Source organism: Dama dama, chromosome 21 (genome assembly GCF_033118175.1).
Source record: "Dama dama isolate Ldn47 chromosome 21, ASM3311817v1, whole genome shotgun sequence".
Taxonomy (NCBI): Eukaryota; Metazoa; Chordata; class Mammalia; order Artiodactyla; family Cervidae; genus Dama; species Dama dama.
Window position 1 is genome coordinate 10861681 of NC_083701.1, and position 26312 is coordinate 10887992.

Here is a 26312-nt window from a genome sequence, read left to right on the forward strand (position 1 = left end):
TCAGACACTATTTCTCCCCTGCAGAGAGGTGACTTCACTTGGTACAAGACACACAGGGCTTTGAGTCAGACAGGCCTAGGCCAGGGAAAAACCAGACCTGGTTCCCTGGGCAAAATCTTCATCTTGGCTTCCGGGTAGGAGGCAGAGGGCGGAGCATGCAGGTGCCCGAATCCTCTGCAAAGCCCAAACCTGCACATCCAGCCAGAGGAGGGTGACAATGAAACAGTAATAGCCTTTCTATACTCATCAATCCCTCCACAGTGTACAGTGTTTTTCATCTTTTTAGAACTCAGAATAGAAAGAAACAGATGGCACACTCGGCGCAGTTGATTGGAGCGAGTCGAGTGACAGGATGTCTCTAAAGGTGTGGACAGGTGTGGGCAGGGGGCTGGAGCTCTCCTGTGAGCCCCTCCAAGCGCCCCCACCCCCTTCTCCCTGCTCGCTTGGAAAGGGAGGGGGCAACCTGCATGGGTCACGGCAGTGACCTCGCAAGCCCTCTGACACCCAACTGAGGGTCATTAACTGGGGACACTGGGCCAGAGATCCAGGAGCGGGGGAAGGAGAATGAGGTCAGTATATTATTATTCCTTTGGTTCCCTCCCTTGGGATCTATCTGAGACTGCCTACGTCCCCCACAGAAACTGACAGCTCCTCCCAAGGCCGCTGCTGGGCCACCTCCCATGTCAAATCAACATCCTTGTCTCTGACTTTTCTCATTCCTTTGAGCCCAGGAGGATGGCAGCTCAACTGCCGCAGTTCGACGGCCACGAGCCCTGTATCCATAAGGGATTTCTTAGGGGAAACTTATACTTGACCCTCATCTTCCTAGTTAAGCCCTTTGTAAACTGTTGTCCTTTAATCGCTAAGTCATGTTTGACTCTCTGTGATCCCCCGGACTGTAGCCCGCCAGGCTCCTCTGTCCATGGGATTCTCCAGGCAAGAATATTTGACAGGAGCCGGGCCACCAGGAGAAGGCAGCCACTGCTGACCGTGGCGCAGACGATCAAGGGACGTGACACAGAGCATCTCAGGGAAACCAGGGCAACAGCAGAGCAGACATGAGCATCTCCTCTACCCCCAAGGGACCTGAAGCAGGGAACTTCTCTCCCTGGCCAAGGCCACAGGACTACATCTGTAGGGCCATCGTCTCCTCTCTTCACATGTTCCCGGCTTGGCCCACTGAGGAAAGAACTTCCTGTGACACCTTCCAGTCTCTGGGGCAGTGCTAGGGAGGGGGTCTCATCATCGCCTACCCCATCTTCCCTGCCCTAGTGGATATGACTGGGGAGACCAGAGTCGTTGGACTACTGTGCTAACGGCTCACGAGTCCCTCAGTCTGTCTTATTTCCTCTGGGACCTGTTTGTGCCCAAGACAAAGAAGTTCTGTCCTTCCACTTGGCCAGCCCAGTAGTGCAGAACCCTCTTGCTACCAGCTAGGACCACAAAATGTGACTGTGTTTGGAGATGGGGTCTTTAAAGGGACAGGATGGGGTTCTTATCTAATGTGCCTGGTGTCTTTATGCTGCTGCTGCTGCTAAGTCACTTCAATCGTGTCTGACTCTGTGCGACCCCATAGGCGGCAGCCTACCAGGCTCCCTGGTCCTTGAGATTCTCCAAGCAAGAGCACTGGAGTGGGTTGCCATTTCCTTCTCCAATGCATGAAAGTGAAAAGTGAAAGTGAAGTCGCTCAGTCGTGTCCCACTCTTAGTGACCCCATGGACTGCAGCCCACCAGGCTCCTCCATCCATGGGATTTTCCAGGCAAGAGTACCGGAGTACCGGGTTGCCATTGCCTTCTCTGGGTGTCCTTATAAAAGGAGGAAAGTAGGACACAGATATACGTGTAACAGACCTCATGTGAAGACCCAGGGAGAAGGCCATCTGTAAGCCAATGGAGAGCAGCCTCAGAAGGAACCAACCCAGGCAACACCTTGACCTTAAACTTCTAGCCTGCAGCACTGTGAGAAGGTAAACTTCTGTAGTTTAAGCCACTCGGGCTGCAGTACTTTGTTACAGCAGCTTGAGCAGACTAATACAGCAGGTAATTGAGCAAACAGATTGTTTTTTCTCTCTGAATCACAGTCATTCAGAGGATGGAGTTCTGTAGGTTTGCTTATGCAGGTTCTCAGACCCAGAAAGCAGTCAGGCTTCTCCTGCGGTATAACTCCATTGTTCAAGGCCAAGGTGAATGACCCAGCCTCAGAAAGCTGTGTACCACGGCTCTGCAACTTGGCTACAATCTGCACTGTCCCCCAACCCAACCCAATCCAGCTGGTCACCAGCCACCTTTTGAATGAGGACTAGCAAAACCGTCCATTCAGATGTACCCACTCTTAAAGCTCAAGTCAACTGATCATGAGTCAGGGACAACCTCTTTCTCAGACCAAGGGCGTAAAAGGCAGAGAAGGCAAGTCCAGGTGTGCTGAATGGGGAAGACCCTGGACGTCTTTAACTCTGGCTCTTCTGCTGCCAACTGCATGATCCCAATGTCTTATGTCATCCGTGTCTCATTTTCCTTATCTGTATAGTGGGTATAAAAATTGTACCTACTTCGCACAGGATTAGTGCAAGGATTAAAGCATCGGATTCATATGAAAATGCTTTGTAAAGCTTTAACATTTCCTACACAGGCTAAGGGGGCCTTCCCTGGTAGCTCAGTGGCAAAGAATCTGCCTGCCAATGCAGGAGACCCTGGCTCAGTTCCTGGGTCAGGAAGATCTCCTGGGTCAGGAAGATCCCCTGGGGAAGGAAATGGCAACCCACTCCAGTATTCTTGCCTGGAGATTCCCCATGGACAGAGGAGCCTGGCGGGCTACAGTCCATGAGGTCTGAGCGACTGAGCAACTAAACAACAATAACAACAACACAGGCTAAGAGTCATCAACTTAACAAAACTGTGAGCATTTACCTTGCACCAGTCCCTAGTGGCTCAGACGGTAAAGCATCTGCCTACAATGCGGAAGACCTGGATTCAATCCCTGGGTCAGGGAAGATCTCCTAGAGAAGGAAATGGCAACCCACTGGAGTGTTCTTGCCTGGAAAATCCCATGGACGGAGGAGCCTGATAGTCTGCAGTCCATGGGGTTGCAGAGTCAGACATGACTGAGCGACTTCACTTTCACTTCAGACCCTGTATGGGGCATGTATGACATTGCAGACATCCAAAAACTACTAATCGCATGATTTGAACACATTGAGATGAATGGTGTGGAGTCCCTGCCCTTGCAGAGTCCACAGGTAAATGAAGAGAGGGACATTAAGACAGTGTACACAGCAAGCGCTCTGGTGTATAGTGACCCAGGTGCCCACACGGCCCAAGTCAGCCTCCCACCCCTATCGGTGAGTCCGGGAAGTTTTGCAGGAAGATATGATACCTAGGTGGGCAGTGAAAGCAGAAAACTAGAGTTAGCCTGGTTAGGGAGGCTCACTGCAGGGAAGGAAGGACATATTCTATCAAAGGACAGACGGTAAAAATGAAAGCACTGAAGAAGGTGTTTCTTCGGCTTCTTCCAGAAGCATTCCTTGAGACAAGGGTTCGCATGCAAGTATCTTGCTTGGAGGTGGTCCCAGGAAACCCACCCAGGTAGACAGGAGAGGAAGAAAGATGGTAGGGAAAGGAAAGGAATCCAATCTTGAGGCGTTATCAGACTAGTTAGCTCTGTGGGTGACTGGAGCTGAATCTCGGTGGAGAACCTGGGAAATGGTGTAGAAAGCGTGCCTCAAAAGTATCTGCCCAAAGGGTGAAGGTGCTGAGGACTCTATGCTGGTGTCCATCTGGAATCTGTTAAGAGCAGCTCCTTGCGGGAGGGCAGGGAGTGGAGGGGGTGGGCGTTTGCTTCCTGGAGATTTTAGCCTGCGGCGCACATGGGCAGAGTGCCCTCCAGTGGCCAGAGAAAAACTCCGTGCAAAGAAAACTCAAGGGCTGGCTGATGGCAGAAGCTGGGAAGAGAGAATGCAGGCCAGGTGCCTACCGCATCCGCCATCGTGGGCGTATAGGAATACAGATGCTTCGGGGTTTCTAGAACAGAAGGTCCAACACAGGGAATTGCAGGCCATGAAGCGGAAGAGATAGGCGGAGGCAAGGGCAGGAATATGTGAATATAGGTCATGCTCCTGTGTTTCAACTTTGTCCTGAGGGCAGTTGGAGGTTTTGAGATTGGGTTTGGTCAGTATTTTATCTTTGAAATATCACTCTGGTTGCCATATGGAACATGCCTTTGAATGAGATAAGACCAGTCCTGAACCCAGGAAGAGGGTCTCATATTAATTAATAGTCAAGGAAGGGACTTCCCTAGTGGTCCAATGGTTAAGACTTTGCCTTCCATTGCAGAGACTGTGGGTTTGACTCCTGGTTAGGGAACTAAGGTCTTGCATGCCACACAGTGCAGCAAAACAAACAAAAAAACCTTATAGCTGGATTGTATTTAAAAAATCTTTTTTAAAAAATGTTTAAAAAAAAATAGTCAAGGAGGAAAGCAGGAAGGACCTGATAGGAACAGTGAGAGGATTAGAAAAAATATGTTGGAGACAAAAAGAAACCTGCCTGGACTTGGCAGTTTATTGGATCTGAATATGATGGGAAGAAAGGGTCAAGGATGACTCTGAGGGTCTCTAACTTGGATGGCTTGTCCATGCCGGTGCCATCAACCAAGTCAGAGAATGAAGAAACAGGAGCAGGTGTAGGTGCGGAGGACATGCAGTCAGGTGCAGCACTTGTAATTTGAGGAGTGTGAAGGCAACCCAGCATGGAACAGAGAAGCCTGGAGCCCAAGGAGAACTGACTTGGAAATGGGATTCTAGAGACTCACACCTGATTGTTGGTGAAAGGTTGAGAGTGAACAAGATGGCCCAGGTGAGTGTGCAAACTGTGAACCTTGTAGGGGTCAAGGACAGAACCATAACAACAATCACCAACACTGAAGATAGTACATAAGCCAAAAAAATAAATAAATCCTTGAAGGGGCCAGACACAAAGAAAATAGATGTGGTATAAGGAGCACAGAGAAGTCAAGAGACCTATGAACTTGGGTGTGATCACCACACCGGTTCCCAGGGATGCCCAAGGAGCCTTGCACAGAGACTGGTGTAGTGATGTCCTCATTTTGGCTGGCAATCTGACCTTCCCTAGATTCGTTTCATGCAGATGGACACAGAGCATGAACAGGCACTAGAGATAGCTAGTTTGAGAAGTTAGGGTGGAGATGATTAGTTACAAGTGTCTTCAGCATCCAGAGCACCTTGCAGTTTTTCTTATCAGAGGCACTTAGAGAAAGTGGAGGGGGAGAGGAGAAAGAAAGAAGAAAGGAAGGGATCACTAGAGGAGGGCAAGTTTGAAGAAGTTAGAGGGGGACCCAGAGATGAGGAAGAAGCATTGATATTCAGCAGGAGAAGGGAAGATGCATTGTCTGGAGTTGAAGCCAAAGAGATGAAGATATGATGAATGAGATGATTGTATGAGTAAGGAAAGTGAGAGCCTCAGTGTTCTCAATAGCATATCAGACAAGACCATCTACTGAGAAGAATCAAGTGGAGAGTGAAGTTAAGGAGAGTGATTAGAGCTGAGAAGGGCCACTGAGAATAGCAGAAAAGGAAGCTGACCAAGGGCAGTGATGCACAGGCAGAAATCTGGGCCCAGCTGAGACTGGAGACCATGAATTTACAAATTTTCTCTTTTTCTTGTCATAGTTTTTTTTTTTTTTAAATCCTCATACAGGCTATTAGTACAATGTATTTTTACAATAGAATGCAAAAATAATTTATTTTAAAAAATGTACTTATTTTAATTGGAAGGTAATTACTTTACAATATTGTGATAGCTTTTTGCCATACGTCAACATGAATCAGCCATAGCTTTGCCACTTAAAATTATCAATTGGTCTTAGAATAACACACTAAAAATTATTTGGAAACAAATTCAACATGAAAAGCAAAAAAAAAAAAGAAGATCGTGAATGTTTAGTCATTAAAAAACAGTTTTTTAGTAAGCATTTGTCATTCATGCCCATTTACATGGCTTATTATATCATTATACTCATTTTATGTCAATTTTTAGGCTTCAGTTAAGCTCAAGTCAGCGAAATTGGGACCATGAATTTTCAATGGTCCCAGCCCACTTGGTGACGAGGCTACGGTGAGATGCTGTCAGGGTCCCGTTCTCTGTCCTCTCTGGGTGCCTGTGCGTGGCTGCAGGTGCATGTACATAGGGAGCATCACCGCAGAACTTCACCTCTGAGGACTGTTTCTGGTTCCTTCTGTGTCTATCTGTCCAGGAGCTGTATTCTCAATCCTATGACGCCGTTGGGGTGATGTTTGCCTCCATCCCGGGGTTTGCAGACTTTTACTCTCAGACTGAAATGAACAACCAAGGAGTGGAATGCCTCCGCCTGCTGAATGAGATCATTGCTGACTTCGATGAGGTAAACGGGAGCCTCAGAAATTTACAGTCGCGAATAAGCATCCTTGCTGTTGTAGTGTTGTGTTGTTCATTGTAAGCAATGTCTGCACTTACAGAATTCCAGACTGCATTATAGACATAGACATGTGTCATCTAATTTCATTATTACATGAGATAAAGGCAGTTGTTTCTCCTGGAGGACCAAGAGCTTCAGTGAGGCTAGGAACTTAATCCAGGGTCATGCAACCAGCAAATGGCAAAACCAGAACTTGACCGGAGGCCAGTGCTACAAGGCCCTGACATCACAGAGATGGGGCCATTTCTCCATCTGCTCAAATTGCCAAAGATAAAACCATCAATTAGCATTTGCTCACAGACCTACACAAAATATAAACACACCCCAGATGGTACTTTCTTCTTCCAGTTTCCAGGAATGGGGGAAACACTCATGCCACACTTTACATTAATAGGCTTTGCAGGAGGGGGTCTTCTCCCCCTCACCACCTCCCAGCTTGACATAGGACATCCATGTCCATCCACATGCCTAAATCTTAGATGGGAAGTTTGTGAGTAATTGAAAAGATGTCAGGGAAGAAGCCAGGCAAAAATGTGAGTTCAGCTGAAGTCCAACCTCCTCAGCCTGATCCCCCAGGGAGCTCAGGGCTATAAGTGGTACCACAGAGGTCCACCTTGAGGCAAGGCTTTTGTACACCTGTCTAGGTCAGCCATTGGCCATGGGCTACCCCCATGGGGGGTGTGTGATCTTCCAAGCATTGTCAAGAAGAGGGCTTTCAGGGCTATTCTCCAAAATGGGTATAACAGTACACTGTTAGCAGCCAGCCCGGAGGGTACTCAGGAGAATGAGCCCATACAAGAGAACTGAGCTGGGATCAACAGCATCTACCCCATCCCCCTAAACAAAGCTCTCTCCTTTAATCCCCACCATCCATCTAGAATGTCCTGTGGAGTCCTGCTTCTTAATAGTTCTTGGATATGCCCTTCACCATCTCACCATCAAAGTGGCCCTTGACCTGCTTTAGTCCATATTGTTTCTCATCTGAATGAGTACAGTCAGCTTACCATTCACGCTTCTGCATCTGACTACCAGCAACCACCAAAAGCAACAGTATTTTGCTACATTCCTTTGAAGCCTAAAATCCCTTGGCGGCTCCTCTTTGCCAGTCTTCCCAATAAACAGAGGTCGAAGACAGCATCTCTGTTGGTAGAGATGGAGGTTTGAGGAGGGAACTTGGAAAGACTAAGAGAAGGAATCGGTCCTTCTAAGGGGTTTTAGATCAGGAGGAACAGGAGGAGAAAGGAGATTTGAGGAGAAGGTGAAAGAAGAAAGAGGAGAAGCAGAGATGAGAGAGTGGAAGAAAAAGAGGGGGAAAGATGAGGAAGAAGAGACACCGCAGAGAAGGAAGAAAGAAGAGAATGTAGTCAACAGGAAGGAAAAATAAGACTCCCTGGCTTGCCAACCCCAAGCCCCATCAGCCTTCTTTGCATGGGTCCTTGGATCATCTGGACATGCCTTTTTTTTCCACACAAGACTTATTTATTTGTATTATAGTCTACATACTATAACAAAAACTTATCAATGTGACAAATATATAATGAACTTCTGCAAGGCAAGAAAAATGAAGTGCAATAGATGGACAAAGTACATGGTGTTTATAACAATAATTGGCAAGTTTGGAGATTTGTCAGATCACATATAGACACTGCTTGGATGAAGCAGATAACATATTGTTACCTAAAGGATATAGCAAGCAGTGAAGATACACATTGGAGAGACCAGCCTCATCTCCTAGAGAGAAATGTGAGCTTTGGGGATCCTAAAATTAAAGCAAATATTTTACCGTTATTACCAACAGTGACAAGTCAGATTGCCTTCTTCCTTTGGGTCCAAAGAGACCCTCTAGACTCTGCCTTGATTGATCTCCAACCAGATACCTTTCAGTAATCGTGTTGCTCTTCTTGCTGATGTAATTGCCACTGGAACCTGGCTCAGAGGAAGGTGGAACGTTGCCTGGAGCACACGTTCCAGGACTGGGTTTGTGATAACCCAATGGCAGGACTTCTCATCCCCAGCCTCTGCCTCATCGAAGGCTGAAGAGTCCCTCACATCTCAGTGCTCCTCACAGAGAATTAATAAAGGCACTGATAAGGAACCCCATCATGGCTCCTGATGCTCTTAGCTGCATAGTGGATGTAAAACCAAGTAGCAAAGCCTCCTAATCGACTTTTGAGGAGGGAACAGTTTTGTCTGGACTGGAAATTGGCCTTCAGCCAAATAGTTCCGAGGGTTTCTCAGGTGGCACTAGTGGTAAAGAACCCGCCTGCCAATGCAGGAGACATAAGAGACACGGGTTCGATCCCTGAGTCAGAAAGATCCCCTGGGAGGGCATGGCAACCCACTCCAGTATTCTTGCCTGGAGAATCCCATGGACAGAGGAGCCTGGCAGGCTACAGCCCATTGGATCGCAAAGAGTCAGACACGACTGAAGCGACTTAGCAGGCATGCATGTAGTAGTTCGTAAGAGAAGAGAGGAAGGCAGCTCCCCCTCCTGCAGGAATCTGGGGAAATGCAATTGTAAGGAGGCAGAGGGAGGGAGGTGGGCAACCAAAAACATGCCAAAATCTCTGAGCTAAAATATCAATAGTCAAAGGGCTTGCTAAGAGACCAAGCCTGCTTAGTGGCATCCAAGGATAAACGTCAGGCATTAAATGGCTGAGGACAGACACTGCTCCAGCCACTTTCTGCCCTGGCACAGTTTGCAGGATCTCAGAATAGTGGCTTAACTTTAGCTCAAGAAGTGAAGTTACTGCAATACAGTAACCAAGTATAAGGCTTTTTCTGGTGGTTCAGTGGTAAAGAATCCACCTGCCAATGCAGGGGACGCACATTTGATCCCTGGGTCAGGAAGATCCCCTGGAGAAGGGAACGGCAACCCACTCCAGTATTCTTGCTTGGGAAATCCCGTGGACAGAGGAGCCTGATGGGCTATAGTCCCTGGGGTCGCACATGACTTAGTGACTAAACAACAATAACAACAAACCAGGTATAGACTAATGGTGCCTTAGACCAGGATGCTGACATGAAATGCTAAAATTTTAAATACACACTGACAGTAAAGCCAAAAGGAGATGTTGATGGATTTCAGAATATTTGCTGTTTCTTCTTTAATCTAATAAAATAGATTTGTTTATTTCAGAGACTCATAGGAACTGATCTAGTCCTTAGAGTATCTGGTCACACCCATCTGGGCACCTAACACTTAGCATGTGATCGATAAACGTATGTTGACGGCCTGGATGTTTGATTCTGAGAAAGGAAAGTGGCTACCTCAAGGATGCTAACCCAGCCCGAGGTGGTCCTCACCGTGAGCCAAGGGCTTGTTTCCAGGAGCCCCAGGCTGCTGGAAGCATGAGGACCAGGACTGACGCTGCTGTCTGGGTCTGTTTCAGCTGCTCGGAGAAGACCGGTTTCAGGACATTGAGAAGATTAAGACCATTGGTAGCACCTACATGGCCGTGTCCGGCCTGTCACCTGAGAAGCAGGTAAAGAATGCTCCGGACTCAACCACACCCTCCGGCAGGGACCACACTGTGGTCCTGTCGCTGAAGGTGGGAGCGTGGTGGGCTGTCAGCGCCAGGAGACTTTGGCAACTGGTAGGGAGAAACTCTGATAAGTGGACCTTCCAGGTGCGTGATGTATTTGTTCCCCATGTAAGCAGGATCCACTGGGTGAAACGATGCTTCTTTATGACTGAGAAGCCTCTAGGCTTCACTCTGAACCTCACTGTTCACTTGATGTGCAAAGTCAGGAATGAGAAATACCAATTATGACTCAGTTGCAGATGTTGCTAAACCCCTGATCCCAGCCTGTTTTCTTATTCTTACTTTTGTTTTCTCCTCCAAAAGTAATGATAATAATAGCTCCACTTTTAAAAAAATGAAAGTCAGACTTTTAAAAAAAATTTATGTATTTATTTTTTTGGCTGCACTGGGTCTTTGTCGCTTCGAGGAAACTGAGGCTCAGAAAGCAAATGTCTACGTGAAACATCCCTTAAACAGACACTGTGAGTGCTTCAAAGGAAAGAGACATGGCTCCTAGGTTGGAAACATCACACATGTGAATGTAGGAGTGTACACACACACACACACACACACACACACACACCCCTGTGAGCAGCATCAACCTGAACAGACAAGGGTAGGGGTAGGGAATGGAATCTGAGAGTCACACACTCTCTGGAGCAAATGTCCTGGCACCCTGTGACTCTGGACACTGATGACTGAGCGGCTGACAACCTGGTTACTTCCCTTGAAGGCGGGTGTGGGTGGAGTTAGGTTAGGACACAGACCAGACCCCTGCAGCAGAAACAATCCTGTTTGCCCATCCAATGACTTCTTCTCTCACATTTGCTGCAGCAATGCGAGGATAAGTGGGGGCATTTGTGTGCCCTGGCCGACTTCTCCCTCGCCCTGACTGAAAGCATCCAGGAGATCAACAAGCATTCCTTCAACAATTTCGAGCTCCGGATTGGTGAGTAGCAGCTGGAAGGCTGGCTGGCCTCGCTCCATTGAGCCCTCCCATGCCCTGGGCATCAAGCCAGGGGCGCTTTTTCCCGCAAGAATACAGCAGAGCCAGTGTGACCTGGTCAAGGACAGGCCTGTCTGGGCTTCTTCTTGCTCAAGATGCTGGAAGCAGGGGAAGGATTCTGGCCTGTGTGCAGAAATACCAAGCAAATGATAGGCTATGGCTCCCCGCTCCTCCAGCTTGTCTGGAATCCCACCCATGCAAGGCCTTGGGTAGAGAGAAAGCTGACTGTCAGTCATTTCCTTCTGTGTCATCTGATGCTGGGGGTCATGCATTGCCCTGTGGTTCTTCTGGGTATTTGCCTTGAGCCAAAAGCCAGGATTCTGTTCCTGAGGATGTCAGATGCTGAACTGAGCCAGGGACAGGCAGATAGCATTAGAGTTCTTCAATCAGCCACATAGCTCAGCATCCTTTGAGCTTTGGGATACCCTTGTGCAAAACAACAGCACAATACTCACAGTGATATGATAATAGTCATTTACAGTTTGTAAAACTTGTTAATTTTTTCAGCATCTTTACTGAGCCTGGGGGGTGGGGGTGGGGTGGCTCCTAAAGCACAGTCTAAAACTGAATGTGTTAGTTGCTCAGTCATGTCAAACTCTTTGTGACCCCATGGACTGTAGCCCATCAGGTTCCTCTGTCCATGGGATTCTCCAGGCAGGAATACTGGAGTGGGTTGCCATTCCCTTCTCCAGGTGATCTTCCCAACCCAGGGATCGAACCTGGGTCTCCTGCACTGCAGGCAGATTCTTTACCATCTGAGCCACCTGGGAAGCCCAATCTGAAAGCCCCTGCTTAGTCCACATTCACATTGTATAGATGGGTAAAGTCAGGTCCAGAGAAGGGGAGCGACTAGCCTAAGATCACACAGCCAAATGGTCCTCCAGCAGCAGCTCCAGGATTTCCTTACTGAGACCAGTGACCTTCTGGGGTCCAGTGTGCAATCTAAAAACAGATGTTCTTGCAGTTCTTATGTCTTAGATATCCTCTGGCTGGTGTGCCATTTTACTTTCTTGGTTCTGCTTTAGTAGCTTTCAAGTATAAAAGGTCAAGTAATACCCATGCCTGACTTGTCAGATCTAAGGACTGCCTTTGTTCACTGGAATAAAGCATTGATATTTTATGTTTTGATCAATGGATGGGATGTTCAGGGCTTGTTTCCACATCTTTCAGCGGCCCTACATGTCCTTTCTGAAATCACTGAATACATGATCGAACCAGGAACAAAAAGCAGAACTATAACCCTGAGCAATGGCTTAGTAATTTCAGGAGATGTTGCTGAGATTAAGGCCAACCCATACTTTACACTGGAGGCATAGTTTGGAATTTGGAAAATTGTGTTCCCAGTGGGATCAGGCACCTCAGTTTGTGTTTTGGGTCTGCTGTGACCAGCTCTATGACTTGGGCAAGTCTTTTAAATCCTCTGGGACTGCCCTGCTCTGGTGCTCCAGTGGATAAGACTCCACGCCTCCACTGCAGGGGGCACAGGTTTGATCCCCTGGCAGGGAACTAAGATTCCAAATGCCTCAAGGTGCGGCCCAAAATTAGAAAACAAAAACAAAACTCTCTGAGTGTCAGCTTTATCCTGTGTAAACTGGGTTTTATATTGTTACCTCATAGTAGTAAGATGAGATGAAAATAGGTGGCTCAGTGGTAAAGACTCTGCCTGCCAATGCAGGAACCACAGGAAATGTGGGTTCGATCCCTGGGTCAGGAAGATCCCCTGGACGAGGGCATGGCAACTCACTCCAGTATTCTTGCCTGGAGAATCCCATGGACGGCGGAGGCGGGTCCCTCCGAGACCTCCCTCTTGTCTCATCTCTTGCTCCTTCGCTTCCCTCACAGGCATCAGCCACGGCTCCGTGGTAGCCGGCGTCATCGGTGCCAAGAAACCACAGTACGACATTTGGGGCAAAACCGTGAACCTGGCGAGTCGGATGGACAGCACGGGAGTCAGCGGCAGGATCCAGGTCCCGGAGGAGACCTACCTCATCCTGAAGGACCAGGGCTTTGCCTTTGACTACCGAGGGGAGATCTACGTGAAGGGCATCAGCGAGCAGGAAGGGAAAATCAAAACGTACTTTCTCCTGGGAAGAGTCCAGCCCAACCCCTTCATCCTGCCCCCGAGGAGACTGCCCGGGCAGTACTCCTTGGCCGCGGTCGTCCTGGGCCTCGTCCAGTCCCTCAACAGGCAGAGGCAGAAGCAGCTGCTGAACGAGAACAACAACACTGGCATTATCAAGGGCCACTACAACCGGCGGACTTTGCTGACACCCAGCGGGCCAGAGCCGGGAGCCCCCGCCGAAGGCGCCGACAAGTCCGAGTTGCCATAAACGCATTTTCTTTGTGTTTCTTTTTTTGTATTTCTTTTATATATAAAATAAATATACTAATAAAAAGGTTTAATTTTTTTTAGAACAAGGATGGTTTCGTTGGTCTCTGGATGCTCTAGATAGAAGAAATGATCTGAGTTTCTCTCCCGTCACAGACATTTCTTCATCGTCTCTTATATACATGGTTTATTGGGAAGCAAATATAAGTAAGACCTTGTCCTTGACCTTCAGAGGCTCACAATGGAGTGTGAAAAGAGAGATCTGTAAACAGAGACTCAATATAGTGGGATCTGCATAAAGAACTACTGCTTATAGAGCGCTTGTCATGTGCCTGGTACATGATAATTTTAATGGATAATATTCCTATAAACCAATACATAATACTCTGCTTTCAGAGTATTTAGGGGCTTCCCTGATGGCACTGAAAAGTGAAAGTGAGGTGAAAGTGAAAGTTGCTCAGTCATGTCAGACTCTTTGTGACACCAGATTCTCCAGGCCAGAATACTGGAGTGGGTAGCCTGTCCCTTCTCCAGGGGATCTTCCCAATCCAGGGATCAAACCCAGGTCTCCCACATTGTAGGCAGATTCTTTACCAACTGAGCTATCAGGGAAGCCGTCCTGAGCTTTCCCAACTGAGCCACCAGGGAAGCCCAAGAATACTGGAGTGGGTAACCTATCCCTTCTCCAGCGGATCTTCCCTACCCAGGAGTTGAACCAGGACCTCCTGCATTGCAGGCAGATTCTTTACCACCTGAGCTATCAGGGAAGCCCTCCTGGTGGCACAGTGGTAAAGAATCCACCTGCCAATGCAGGAGACGCAAGAGATGCAAGTTCAATCTCTGGGTTGGGAAGATCCTCTGGAGTAGGAAATGGCAGCCCACTCCAGTATTCTTGCCTGGAGAATCCCATGGACAAAGGAGCCTGGTGGGCTACAGTCATTGGGCTGCAAAGAATCAGACATGACTAAGCATGGAACAATGCTTTCAGAGAGGGGTAGAGGCAACGAAAAAAAAAATTAGGACAATTGTGATAAAGAATTGAAGATCATGAACTTCCCTGGCAGTCCAGAGGTTAAGACACTGCTTTTCCAATGCAGGGGACACAGGTTCAATCCCTGGTCAGGGAACTAAGATCCCACATGCTGTGGCCAAAAAAAAAAAAAAGAATTGGAAGTCAAGCGTGTTCTTTGAACTGAAGACACCAGGGAAGGCATCTTTGAGGCTATGATGCTAAAGATTAGCCCTAATTGATGAGAAGGAGGAAAGCCATAGATCCTGGGAGAAAAGTGACCCAAGCAGAAGGAATAGCAAGTACAAATGCCCTGAGGTGGGCTCGAGACCACTGGATCAGATGGAAGCACAATGAGAAGGCAGCAGGTTGGTGAGCAGGTTTAGGCAGGTACGTTGTTTCCAGGGAAGACTGAGTGCTAAGCTCTGCTCTTCTGATCACAGAGCCTGCCAGCAAAGCTTCATACAGATGAGAAAGTTCAGAAAAAGTAAAGGAATTGCCCAAGATCTTATAGTTAGGTGTAAAACTAGGCTCAGAACTGTATTGGTCAACAATAGCTAAGTGCTCTTAACAAATAACTCCTACACTTAGCAGCTAAAATGAAATGAGAGATTTAGATCTTATTTACAGCCTATTGGATGTGTGGCGGGGCCTTCCTGGTAATGGTCTCAGGATCTTGGTCTCCTTCCACTTGGAGTCCTCTGCCTGATCCTCTCTATCCAGCCAGCTATAGGGAAGACAGGGAAAGGAAGGTAGGTCACTCAGAAGGTCTTGGCTACCAGGCCTGGGAGTCACCCATATTATTATATTTTCCTATCATCAACCAGAACTCAGTCACTGGTCCCACCTCAAGGCAAGGGAGGTTAGGAGACAGATTCTTCCTGTGTTTGCCACTAAGAGAAAACTGAAATGTAATGAGAAATACTGTCTCTTCCATAAGAGTCTATACCTGGGGACTGCCCTGGTTGTCCAGTGGTTAAGACTTCACCCTCCATTACAGGGGGTGGGTGGTCAATCCCTGGTCTGGGAGGAAGCTAAGATCCCACATGCCTCACGGCCAGAAAACCAAAATATAAAACAGAAGCAATATTGTAATAAATTCAATAAAGGATTTAAAAATAGTACACTTCCAAAAAAATCTTAAAAAAAAAAAAAAGAATCCATACTTTGTCTAAGCCCACGTGTGCAAACACAAAGCTTTTCTGGTAAGTTTCATGTTGGAGGGGAGGACAAGATTTAAGTAATGAAAAGTACTAAATTCCAATTATTATCTAACTCTTGACTGTTAACAACAACTCATTAAAAAGAAACTTAGCATCAGGAAGGAAATCCATGGTAGATACACTCTCAGACAAATACACTCTCACCCTGCGTTACCTCAGGTGAGACCCCCATGACAGAGGAGAAACTATGCTCTTGGCTGTTGTTCACCCACTAAGTCTTGTCCAACTCTGTGACCCCATGGACCGCAGCACGTCAGGCTTCCCGGCCCATCACTATCTCCCAGAGTTTGCGCAAACGCATGAGAAGCACAAAGTACAAAGAAGGAGTTGAAGCTCAGGTGGACTTTGACCTTGGAGCCAAGTTCAGAAAGTTTTTCATTCTCAGAAACTGCACATGTCAAAGAAGCACAAGAGGCCCCGGTGGAACACGCAGAGGGTGTCAGGTGAGAAAGCCTCTGTGAGCAAAGCCCTAGACCATTATCGGCTGATTATTATCTTTGCAGACTCAGAGAAAGCCAGAGAAAACCTTGAGGTTTATTCAGTCCAACCTGCTGGGGACATTTAAACAAGGAAAAGTTCAGGGCATGCCAAGTCCTAGAGCCTCAGGATAGAGGTGGGGAGCTGAGTCCAGGTAGGTTGGGGACCCAGCAAACATCACAGCAGGAGGCCAGCCTGGGTGGAGAGTCTGGCTGAGAAAGCGCAGCATCCAACAGAGAAATCTGACATGTGGCATCTGGCTTTGGGCTAATCCAGAACACAGGGCCCTTCTGGAACCTGGGGACAGTCCCCCAGAGGCTCCAGTGAGCAGACAAGCCCGGGTGAGCTGGATCCTGCCCCAGGAACAGAGGTTTTGTCCCTAAACTCAGAGCTAGGACTCAGGACAAGTTCCCTGGACTAGAAGGAGAATGTGGTGGGATGGAAAGTCATCCCACCTGGGATAGCTGGGCAGACCCTAAGGGAGGAAGCATGGGGCCAAACACAGGTCCACGGATGCTGCCCATCTGGGCGTAAGCGTGAGGCCGCCACTGTGAAGCTTCACCCAGAACCCATCCCTGACTCAGGGATGTTGAAATTCGGGGCAGGGAGATGGAGGCGATGGAGACCCCATCCTGAGTCTGGGAGGTGTGGCTTCATTCCAGGTTCCATCAAGCAGAGGAGCAAGGGGGCAAGGCGGTGCTGAAAATCACCATCAGATCATCAAGAACCCCACAAAGAGAAGGTTCCATCTCTGCTCCAAAATGCCCAGCCCCAAATCACTCAGTGCTTGCCCCCCAGGCCAGTCTGTTTCATGACCCCATGGGGCATGCAGAGTTTGCATATGAAGAGCAAAGGGCAAGAGACATAACCAGACAACCTGCCTGTGGTTGAATAGCCGACAAGCACACGTCCTCTTGGGCCTTGGATAAGTGAAGGGTGACAGTCTTCCTGAAATCAGATATATTTCCTGTTTACCTATTTTTTAGTCCAGCTCATTTGTTCAAAGAACTTCAAATGTCAAGGGATTTCCAAGAACCTGGCATAACTCAGAAATAATCCTGGCATCGTATTCCATCCAGGGGCTCCAGGCTCACCTTTTCTCCTCTGAACTCTACTTGTGACATTTTAGGTTTGATCTTAGAAATGTCAAGTATCAACTCTGGCAGAAAGTATAGTTCCCCAAACGGTGAAATGCAAAAAGAAACACAGAATAGGATACTGGCTTAGGTTACGTGTGTTCAGGCCTAACAGAGGCCTTCTCAACAGCTCTGTATTCTTGACCTGATGATAACATCATCTGGGCGTTGACCCAGGTAACCCCCACCTTCTGTTGATCAGCCTGCATAGGTAATGCACATTTTCCTGCGAGACAAGTGCAGCCTGTCTTAGAGAACAGGCAAGGCGTCTACCTACCTACCAAGGGCTGGATCTGAGGACCTGCTACCTCCCAATCCACCATCCCCAAAAGTTAAGAGGATCATCCTGAGTTCAGGGTCCCCCCCAGCAGCTTCCCTGCTTCCCTCCTGCCTTGGGGACCACGTGAGTGCTGCCGCTCTCAGCTGGAAGTAAGTACAATGTTGTCATCCCCATTCTACAGGTGAAGGGGCTGAGGCACAGAGAACTTGAGCAACTCACCCTGGAAAGATCTTTGTTGTCATTGACATTTAGCCGCTAAGTTGGGTCCAATCCCAGGGACTGTAGCCCACCAGGCTCCTCTGTCCATGTGATTTCCCAGGCAAGAACACCGGAGTGAGTTGCCATTTCCTTCTCCAGGAAAGGTCTTACAACCAGAAAATTGAGGTGCTGGGATTCAAACCCAGGCGATCAGATTCTAGAGTTCTGCCCTGAAGCACCACTGCCCAGCCCTGTGATGGGTGAATCACACTCTATAAACGAAAGTTAAAGTCTGGGCGGACTCCCCGCCAGGGGGCGGCAGGCTGAGTGAAGGGGTGAGGAGGACAGGACTCTGAAGCAGCTGCTGTCCAGACAGCCTGGACCCCTTGTCCTGGTTCTGAGCACCCTCATCCTCTGTCGCCGTGGGTGAAACAGCCATTATCCTTCTTCGTGTGTGTTGTGATGTGGGGAGGGTTGGGAGGTACGTAGTTTCTTGAGGTGCGCAGACCTGGGTTCGAATTCTCTCTCTACCTCTTCTCAGCTGTTTGATGTCAGGCCTGTGGCATTGGGCTTCCCTGTGGCTCAGACAGTAAAGAATCCAGCTGCAATGCAGGAGACCTGGCTTGATCCCTGGGTCAGGAAGATCCCCTGGAGAAGGAAATGGCAACCCACTCCAGTATTCTTGCCTGGGAAATTCCATGGACAGAGGAGCCTGGTGGGCTACAGTCCACGGGGTCACAAAAGAGTCAGACATGACTGAGTGACCAACAAGTGGCATAAACTCTGCACCTCAAGGTCTTCAGCTGTCACAGGGGGATCATAAAGGATGCCATTATGATTTGGAATTTTGAAATTTTCAGATTTGAGAAATATGGTAAACGATACCACATACTAAAAAATATCCCCAGAGGGGTCTGAGACAGTGCTCAGTAATTAAAACCATTAATAATGTGGTATTAATACATGAATATTCACACCAAGCAGCTTAACTAAAGACTATAAGTAGGACTCGGTTCATGTTAAGCCCCCAAATTCATTATAAAACAAACTTCAGTCTCTAGATCTCATTGGGTTTGGAGTGGAGTTACAGCATTGCTGCCCAGGCCGCCAGGTAAGGCTGCCATGAAGATAACAGATGAAAATGCACCTAGTACACCCAACCTCTTGGCCCTCTGCTGCACCATTTCTTGTTATAATTATTAAACACATGATTTTATTTAAATAGTGGACATTTGCCATTTTTTCTTGTCTTAACACCATCATCCATATTTGCAAACTTTTCTTTAATGAGTAGGTATTCCTTTAAGAGTGAAAAATGATCATTAAGAAAAAGTAAACACATGGGTTTACCTAATGGGCTGCAAAAGGTCTCACTGGCTCCTTGGAGAGTCAACCCTGAGTCAGAGGGTCTGGACCACTCCCAGGGTGAAGGCGGCCGTCTTGCAGAGGGGGTCCAGCCAGACAGCATACAGGAGTCCCCCACCTCATGGGTAGAATGTCCCCAGGGCCGTAATAACCACTGCTGAGCTGATTTTAGAGCTGCTCTTTGAGATGCAGTAAAGGAAGAGGTGTTGGAAACTCTCTTTCATGACATTTTCATTCCAGACCCATGGGTTTCTCTGACACTCTGGCTCCCATGCCAACCAGCCTTTCCAAGTGAGAATGTTACTCTCAGATTAGCTGTGGGCTCCACACACTGAGCCCAATATTTTATTGATGAGTTACCAGGGGCAGGGTGCCCTGCCGGAAGATACCTTGTGCCTCCTTGAATTATTAATTGCATGTCAGCCACCCTCCTGCCTCTCCCACCCTGGGAAGGTAATATCCCCACTCTTGGAGTGAGCACCCCAACCCTTCTGAGTTGACTCTGTGCATTTGTCTTTACCTTTTTTTTTTTTTTAATTAATTTTTACTGGAGTATAGTTGCTTTACAAAGTTGTGTTCGTTTCTACTGTAGAGCAAAGTGCCTCAGCCACATGATACAGATATCCCCTCTTTTTTTTGGATTGGCTTCCCATTTAGGCCAACACAGAGCATTGAGTAGAGTTCCCTGTGCTACACAGTAAGTTCCCATTAATTATTTATTTCATACATAGTAGTGTATATATGCCTGGAGGAGGGCATGGCACCCACTCCAGTCTTCTTGCCTGGAGATTTCCCGTGGACAGAGGAGCCTCTCGGCCTACAGTCCGTGGGGTCACGGAGACTCGGACATGACCAAGGGACAGGCACGGCACATAGGGCGTGTATGTCCATCCCAGCCTCCCAGTTCATCCCACCGCCCTGCCCCCTCCCCCTGGTATCCATCCATTTGTTCTCTAGGTCTGTGTCTCTATTTCTGCTCTGAAAATAAGTTCATCTGTACCAGTTTTGTAGATTCTATATAAGTGATGTTATACAACTGTCTTCAACTTTTATAAAACAGTGTGACTCAAATGCAATCAATTTCGGTTTGGAAATAATAATTTCAAACATAGTCTTTTCAGAATACACTAACCCCCTATCTTGATATTATCATGACCATAATGATCGTGAGAATTAACATTTTCAGAGTACTTTGCCAAGCAGATCCTGCCGCTGATCCTGCCAGATGTACAAGTTGGAAGGCAGAGGAAAGATCCAATCATGATGCTGGTTCTTTCTGGAGTACTTGATCCAGCCCTCCACTGCCTCCTTCATAGGATGTTTTCTTCCATTGCTCTTCATAGCTACTTCCCTACAGAGCAAGACTTCAGTCTTGCTGCAGCTTTCCGGCTCCTCCCTCCTAAGCTGCCTTCCTCCTTGGCACAATCCATCAGACATCTTCCCATGACACCAGCCACCATCTCTGCAGATGATTCTAAGGGTAAGCCCAGACCTCTCTTCTGAACTAGGAAATCAAATATCTAACAGGTTCCACGGCAAAGCCCTGGCTGTCCCACAAGCTTCAAGTCTAATCCTCTGTAAAGAAGCTCATCTTCTCTTTCTCTGCCTCGCTGTGGCCCCAACCAGGCTGAGGGCAACTCCTTATATCCAGTTTGGCGGAAGTACATCAAGCTGTTTCTCCATCCACCCTTCCCTTCTCGTTCTTCCTCTTGAGCTCCGGCTCTTACCACAAGCCCACACTCATCACACAGGTGTGCATGAACCACACCATGAGCCTTGCTTAAGACCCTGAAGGGAATAGGCTGGTTTCTCCTCCCATGATAGTTCTCTGACTTGAAGCCCACTTGCTGAGGATCCAATGAGGCCCTGTCATCAAGTGATTAAGTTGTAGACTCTGGAGCCAGGGGAACTGGATTGCAAATCTATCAATATGTTGCCCAAACGAAACTGTACACAAGCTACCTCCACCTCAGGTCCTAGATTTTTCCTTGAATAGAAATAAAATCCCTCCAACCCCGTGTACCTTGGAAAATGATAGCCCAGAACCCCACAGGGAAGGGAATCCTAGGGTGCAGTTCTTGGCTCCTCCGTGATGCAGAGGGGAGCTAAGTTAGGACAGGGCGACAGTGAGGCCAAGTTGACAGTCGACAACCAGCATGCCAGCGTGTCCTCCCCAACTCCCTCACCGCACGCTGTGTCTTGGCACCCTGCTTCTCTTGCACCCCCAGGAGCATGCTCTCACACTTCACCACACTTTATAATAAACTACTAGTTATCTGTGACTTTCCCATCTGCTAATTACAGATGAGATCATAGTTCACATTAACAGTTTAAAATGCAATGCTCTGAGTCCCTCTTGTTTCAATTGAAGGATTTTGCATCTCTTCCAGAGAATCCAACCTCCAAAAAGACTGCTGTTGGCCAGCTTCAAGGCCAGTGGCATCCAGCCTCATAGAGGAAAGGATTCAGTGAAGGAAAGTGATCAGGACCATGTCTCACTCTAGCTTCTAACACTGTTGGCAATGTCATGACTAGCATCAGTCAGTCAATTCAGTCATTCAGTCATGTCCAATTCTTTGTGACCCCATGGACTGCAGCAAGCCAGGCCTCCCTGTCCATCACCAACTCCTGGAGTCTACCCAAACCCATGTCCATTGAGTCAGTGATGCCATCCAACCATCTCATCCTTTGTCATCCCCTTCTCCTCCCACTTTCAATCTTTTCCAGCATCAGGGTCTTTTCAAATGTGTCAGCTCTTTGCATCAGGTGGCCAAAGTATTGGAGTTTCAACTTCAACATCAGTCCTTCCAATGAACACCCAGGACTGATTACCTTTAGGATAGATTGGTTGGATCTCCTTGTAGTTCAGGGACTCTCAACAGTCTTCTCCAACACCATAGTTCAAAAGCATCAATTCTTCAGCGTTCAGCTTTCTTTATAGTCGAATCCTCACATCCACACATGACTACTGGAAAAACCATAGCCTTGACTAGATGGACCTTTGTTGGCAAAGTAACGTCTCTGCTTTTTAATATGTTGTCTAGGTTGGTCATAACTTTTCTCCCAAGGAGTAAGCGTCTTTTAATTTCATGGCTGCAATCACTATCTGCAGTGATTTTGGAGCCCCAAAAAATAAAGTCTGCCACTACTTCCACTGTTTCTCCATCTATTTGCCATGAAGTGATAGGACCGGATGCCATGATCTTTGTTTTCTGAATGTTGAGCTTTCGGCCAACTTTCTCACTCTCCTCTTTTACTTTCATCAAGAGGCTCTTTAGTTCTTCTTCACTTTCTGCCATAAGGGTGGTGTCATCTGCATATCTGCGGTTATTGATATTTCTCCTGGCAATCTTGATTCCAGCTTGTGCTTTCTCCAACCCAGCATTTCTCATGATGTACCCTGCATAGAAGTTAAATAAGCGTGGTGACAATATACAGCCTTGATGTACTCCTTTTCCTATTTGGAACCAGTCTGTTGTTCCAGATCCAGTTCTGTTACTTCTTGACCTGTGTACAGATTTCTCAAGAGGCAGGTCAGGTGGTCTGGTATTCCCATCTCCTTCAGAATTTTCCACAGTTTATTGTGATCCACACAGTCAAAGGCTTTGGCGTAGTCAATAAAGCAGAAATAGATGTTTTTCTGGAACTCTTTTGTTTTTTCTATGGTCCAATAGATGTTGGCGATTTGTTCTCTGGTTCCTCTGCCTTTTCTAAATCTAGCGTGAACATCTGGAAGTTCACGGTTCATGTATTGTTGAAGCCTGGCTTGGAGAACTTTGAGCATTACTTTGCTAGTATGTAAGATGAGTGCAATTGTGTGGTAGTTTGAACATTCTTTGCCATTGCCTTTCTTAGGCATTGGAATGAAAACTGACCTTTTCCAGTCCTGTGGCCACTCCTGAGTTTTCCAAATTTGCTGGCATATTGAGTGCAGCACTTTCACAGCATCATCTTTTAGGATTTGAAATAGTTCCACTGGAATTTCATCACCTCCACTAGCTTTGTTCGTAGTGATGCTTCCTAAGGCCTACATGACTTCCCATTCCAGGATGTCTGACTCTAGGTGAGTGATCACACCATCATGATTATCTGGGTCATGAAGACTTTTTTGTACAGTTCATTTGTTGAATGAAAAAATGAATGAACCCATAAATGAAAACAAGAAGGAAGATGTACATGAGCAAGATCTCATGAGCAGGTCTGCCTGCTCAGAAGATATAGCCCAGACTCCCCAGAAAGCCCTCTCAGACTTGGTCCCTGACCCCTCTTTTCCCATCTCTTTATCTATTCCCTCCTCATCCTCTGCAGGAGGACAGGGAGGAGGGGCAGAGTGTTCCACACCATCCACCACAGTCTCCCAAGGGTACAGATGAGAGATGAACCCAAAAAGTCTCCCAGGAGGACATCCTGGTCAACAAGGTGGGAGGGCTGTGAAAGAGTATAGATAACCACCTCCACCCAGGCTGAGTCCTCAGTGAGGGTCCTGCCAAAGCCTAATAGCTTCCGCTTCTGTAACTTGACACTGAATTAAATCTTGGAGACTGAGTTTTGGGTGAAGACAAAAAGAATAGCTTTATTGTTTGCCCAGCAAAGGGAACCACAGTGGGTTAATGCCCTCAAAACTGTGTGTCCCAACCTGGAGCAGGTAGTCAGGAGTTTTATAGCAAGGGTTCAAAGGGAGCGTGCTCAGCTGGTGGACATACTTCTGATTGGCTGGTGGGGAGGTAAGTGGGAGTCAGCATCTTCAACCTTCTGGTTCCAACCCATCTGGGATCTACATACTTGTGGGCAGCATACTGTGAACTTCTCCTACCTGAAGGGGATTTCAGTATGGGCAAACAGCTGAAAGATATTGCCATGTGTATCCCCTGAGGGGGAATGGGACCCTGCCCCAAGGCTGCACTATTGTTTCTTAACTGTTCCTCCCAGGTCTCTGCATCCCCTGTGCTTAATGCTTAGTTGCTCAGTCGTGTCTGACTCTTTGGGACCCCACGGACTGTGGCCCCCCAGATTCCTCTCTGCATGGAATTCTGCAGGCAAGAATACTGGAGTGGTCCACCAGTGGATCTTCCCAATCCAGGGATCGAAGCCAGGTCTTCCGCATTGCAGGCGGGTTCTTTACCATCTGAGCCACCAGGAAAGCACATGAATACTGGAGTGTTTAGCCTATCCCTTCTCCAGGGGAATTTCCCGACTCAGGAATCGAACTGGGGTCTCCTGCATTGCAGGCAGATTCTTTGCCAGCTGAGCTACCAGGAAACGCCCTCCGCTTCCCTTCCCTTCCCTGATTAGCAACTGTTTGAACCTGCTCCTTGGAACTCAGGGAAGGTCATGGAGGCTGAACGAAGCCTGTTTCCTGTAATCAAGGAAGGAGGTGGGGCACAGAAAGGCTTCTATGCCAGGAGGCCCACAGGTTCACTCCTTTAGAGCCAACGCCCCCTTCAGAGAAAAGGGTCTGTTACCCTTTGCTTTACTCAGGCTGTTGATTTCCTCTGTGGCTTAAAGATCACACATAGAGGCCCCATTTAGCTCAAGCCTCAGTCTCAGACTCCAGTCTTGTCTCCCGCTCATTAGATTTACTCTCCGCTCACATCATTTTCATTTATTTTCCCAGTCGCTAACAGGGAGGGCAGGGCAGGCAGGCAGGCTGCAGAGAGCAGCATGGGGGCCGCGGGCACACCTCCAAAGCCGGCAGAGGAAATGCCATCAGCCTCAAATCCAGGACAGGAAGGGAGGCCGGGCTTGGCCACCCAAGGTGACACTCCAGGAGAGGTGGAGGCGGGGAGTCAGCAGGGAACAGGAAAGCCTGGGGCAGAACCTCGCCTTTTGATAGCGTTTGCAGCAGCATCCAGTCCTGCAGAAGGCTGGCAAGCGCTTCTGCAGAGCCCAGAACAAGCAGGCAGGTGGAGAGGGAGCTGGCAGCCCAGGAGGGCTCTTTCAAGTACGTGTCCAGCCACCAATTACAGGGGCCACAGGGATCTCGATGCAAATGCCTGCAAGACAAGAAGATTTGACTCTTCTCTGGGAGCCGATTGCAGAGGATTGAGGCAAGGTTAAGAGAATCAGTAGAGAGAATGAGCAGCCAAAATCAAAAGTCTTCTGTTTATCTCCTTCTCTCAGGTCACATCTGCATTCAGAGGTGGTCAAGTGCCAAGTTCAAAGGCTGCTTCCACCTCTTCTAAGCTGCAACGCCTGGGAGAGTCACTTCATCTCTCCAGGCCCTCGTTTCCCGCACACACAGAGAAAGGGACTGGCCATCTCTCCCTCACGAGCTTGGCACATCAATTCAAGGTGTTCTTGGGGGAAAACCACCTCTAACCATGCCCAGCCCACTTAGCGCTGGGACAAGAACAGGCTTGTTTAAAGTTTCCCATGAAGATGGGTGGGCAGGGGCTCTTCTGGTTCCCAGATCTTTGCTGGAGGTGGAAACAGCCCTGAACAGAAAGAGAAATGTAGGCTCATCCCAGACCTAACCTTTATCACATGCCTTAACATCTCCTTGTGGTTCAGCCCCCAAATGCCTGGAACAGGGTAATGAACACAGGATGTGGCCTTCTGTCCTTGACCCGGAAGACCCCTGAGGAGCAGAACAGGAGACAAGCCCCCAAATAAATGTGTGATCCATGCATTGCAGGAAAGCTCAGGATGTCACAAGGGAGAGGGACAGCTACACTGCGGGGATGGTGGGGGGACAGGATTTGTTTCAAGTTCATCAGTTCTTGTCTGAGCGCTCACCTGTATGCCAGGTGGGGCTCCACTTCTGAAATCACCGCCAACACTGTCCTAAATGTCCTGGTGAGCGGAGAAGCACAGACACACGAAAGCAACTTAGAAATAGAGACATGAAATTACTTCTGATGGCAGGAAGTGCTTTGAAGAAGTGTGATAGAAAGCAGGGGCTGGGATGAATTGGGAGATTGGGATTAACGTGTACACATATTGACACTATGTATAAAACGGGTACCTAAGGAGAACCTACTGTGTAGCTCAGGGAACTCAACTCAGTGCCTTATGGTGACCTAAACGGGAAGGGAATCCAAAAAAAGAGGGGATATATGTACACACATGAGCTTCCCGGGTGGTGCAGTGGTAAAGAATCCCCCTGCCAATGCAAAAGACTAGTTCCATCCCTGGGTCAAAAAGATCCCCTGGAGGAGGAAATGGTGACCCACTCTAGTCTTCTTGCCTGGAAAATTCCATGGACAGAGGAGCCTGGTGTGCTAGAGTCCAAGGGGTCACAAAGAGTCGCTCGGTTGTGTCCAAGCTCACACACACATATGTATAGCTGACTCACTT

The 26312-nt window shown here is 48.0% G+C and overlaps 1 protein-coding gene across 1 annotated transcript in view; it reads left to right on the top strand.

The window, feature by feature from the left end:
- Positions 1-13329, top strand: part of ADCY8 (adenylate cyclase 8) — a 225289-nt gene extending 211960 nt beyond the window's left edge. The window contains exons 15-18 of the mRNA XM_061122792.1: positions 6269-6415; positions 9862-9954; positions 10828-10942; positions 12842-13329. Of these exons, the coding sequence (XP_060978775.1) occupies positions 6269-6415; positions 9862-9954; positions 10828-10942; positions 12842-13329 (843 nt within the window). The remainder of the gene's footprint in view (positions 1-6268; positions 6416-9861; positions 9955-10827; positions 10943-12841) is intronic.
- The last annotated feature ends 12983 nt before the right edge of the window (positions 13330-26312 follow it).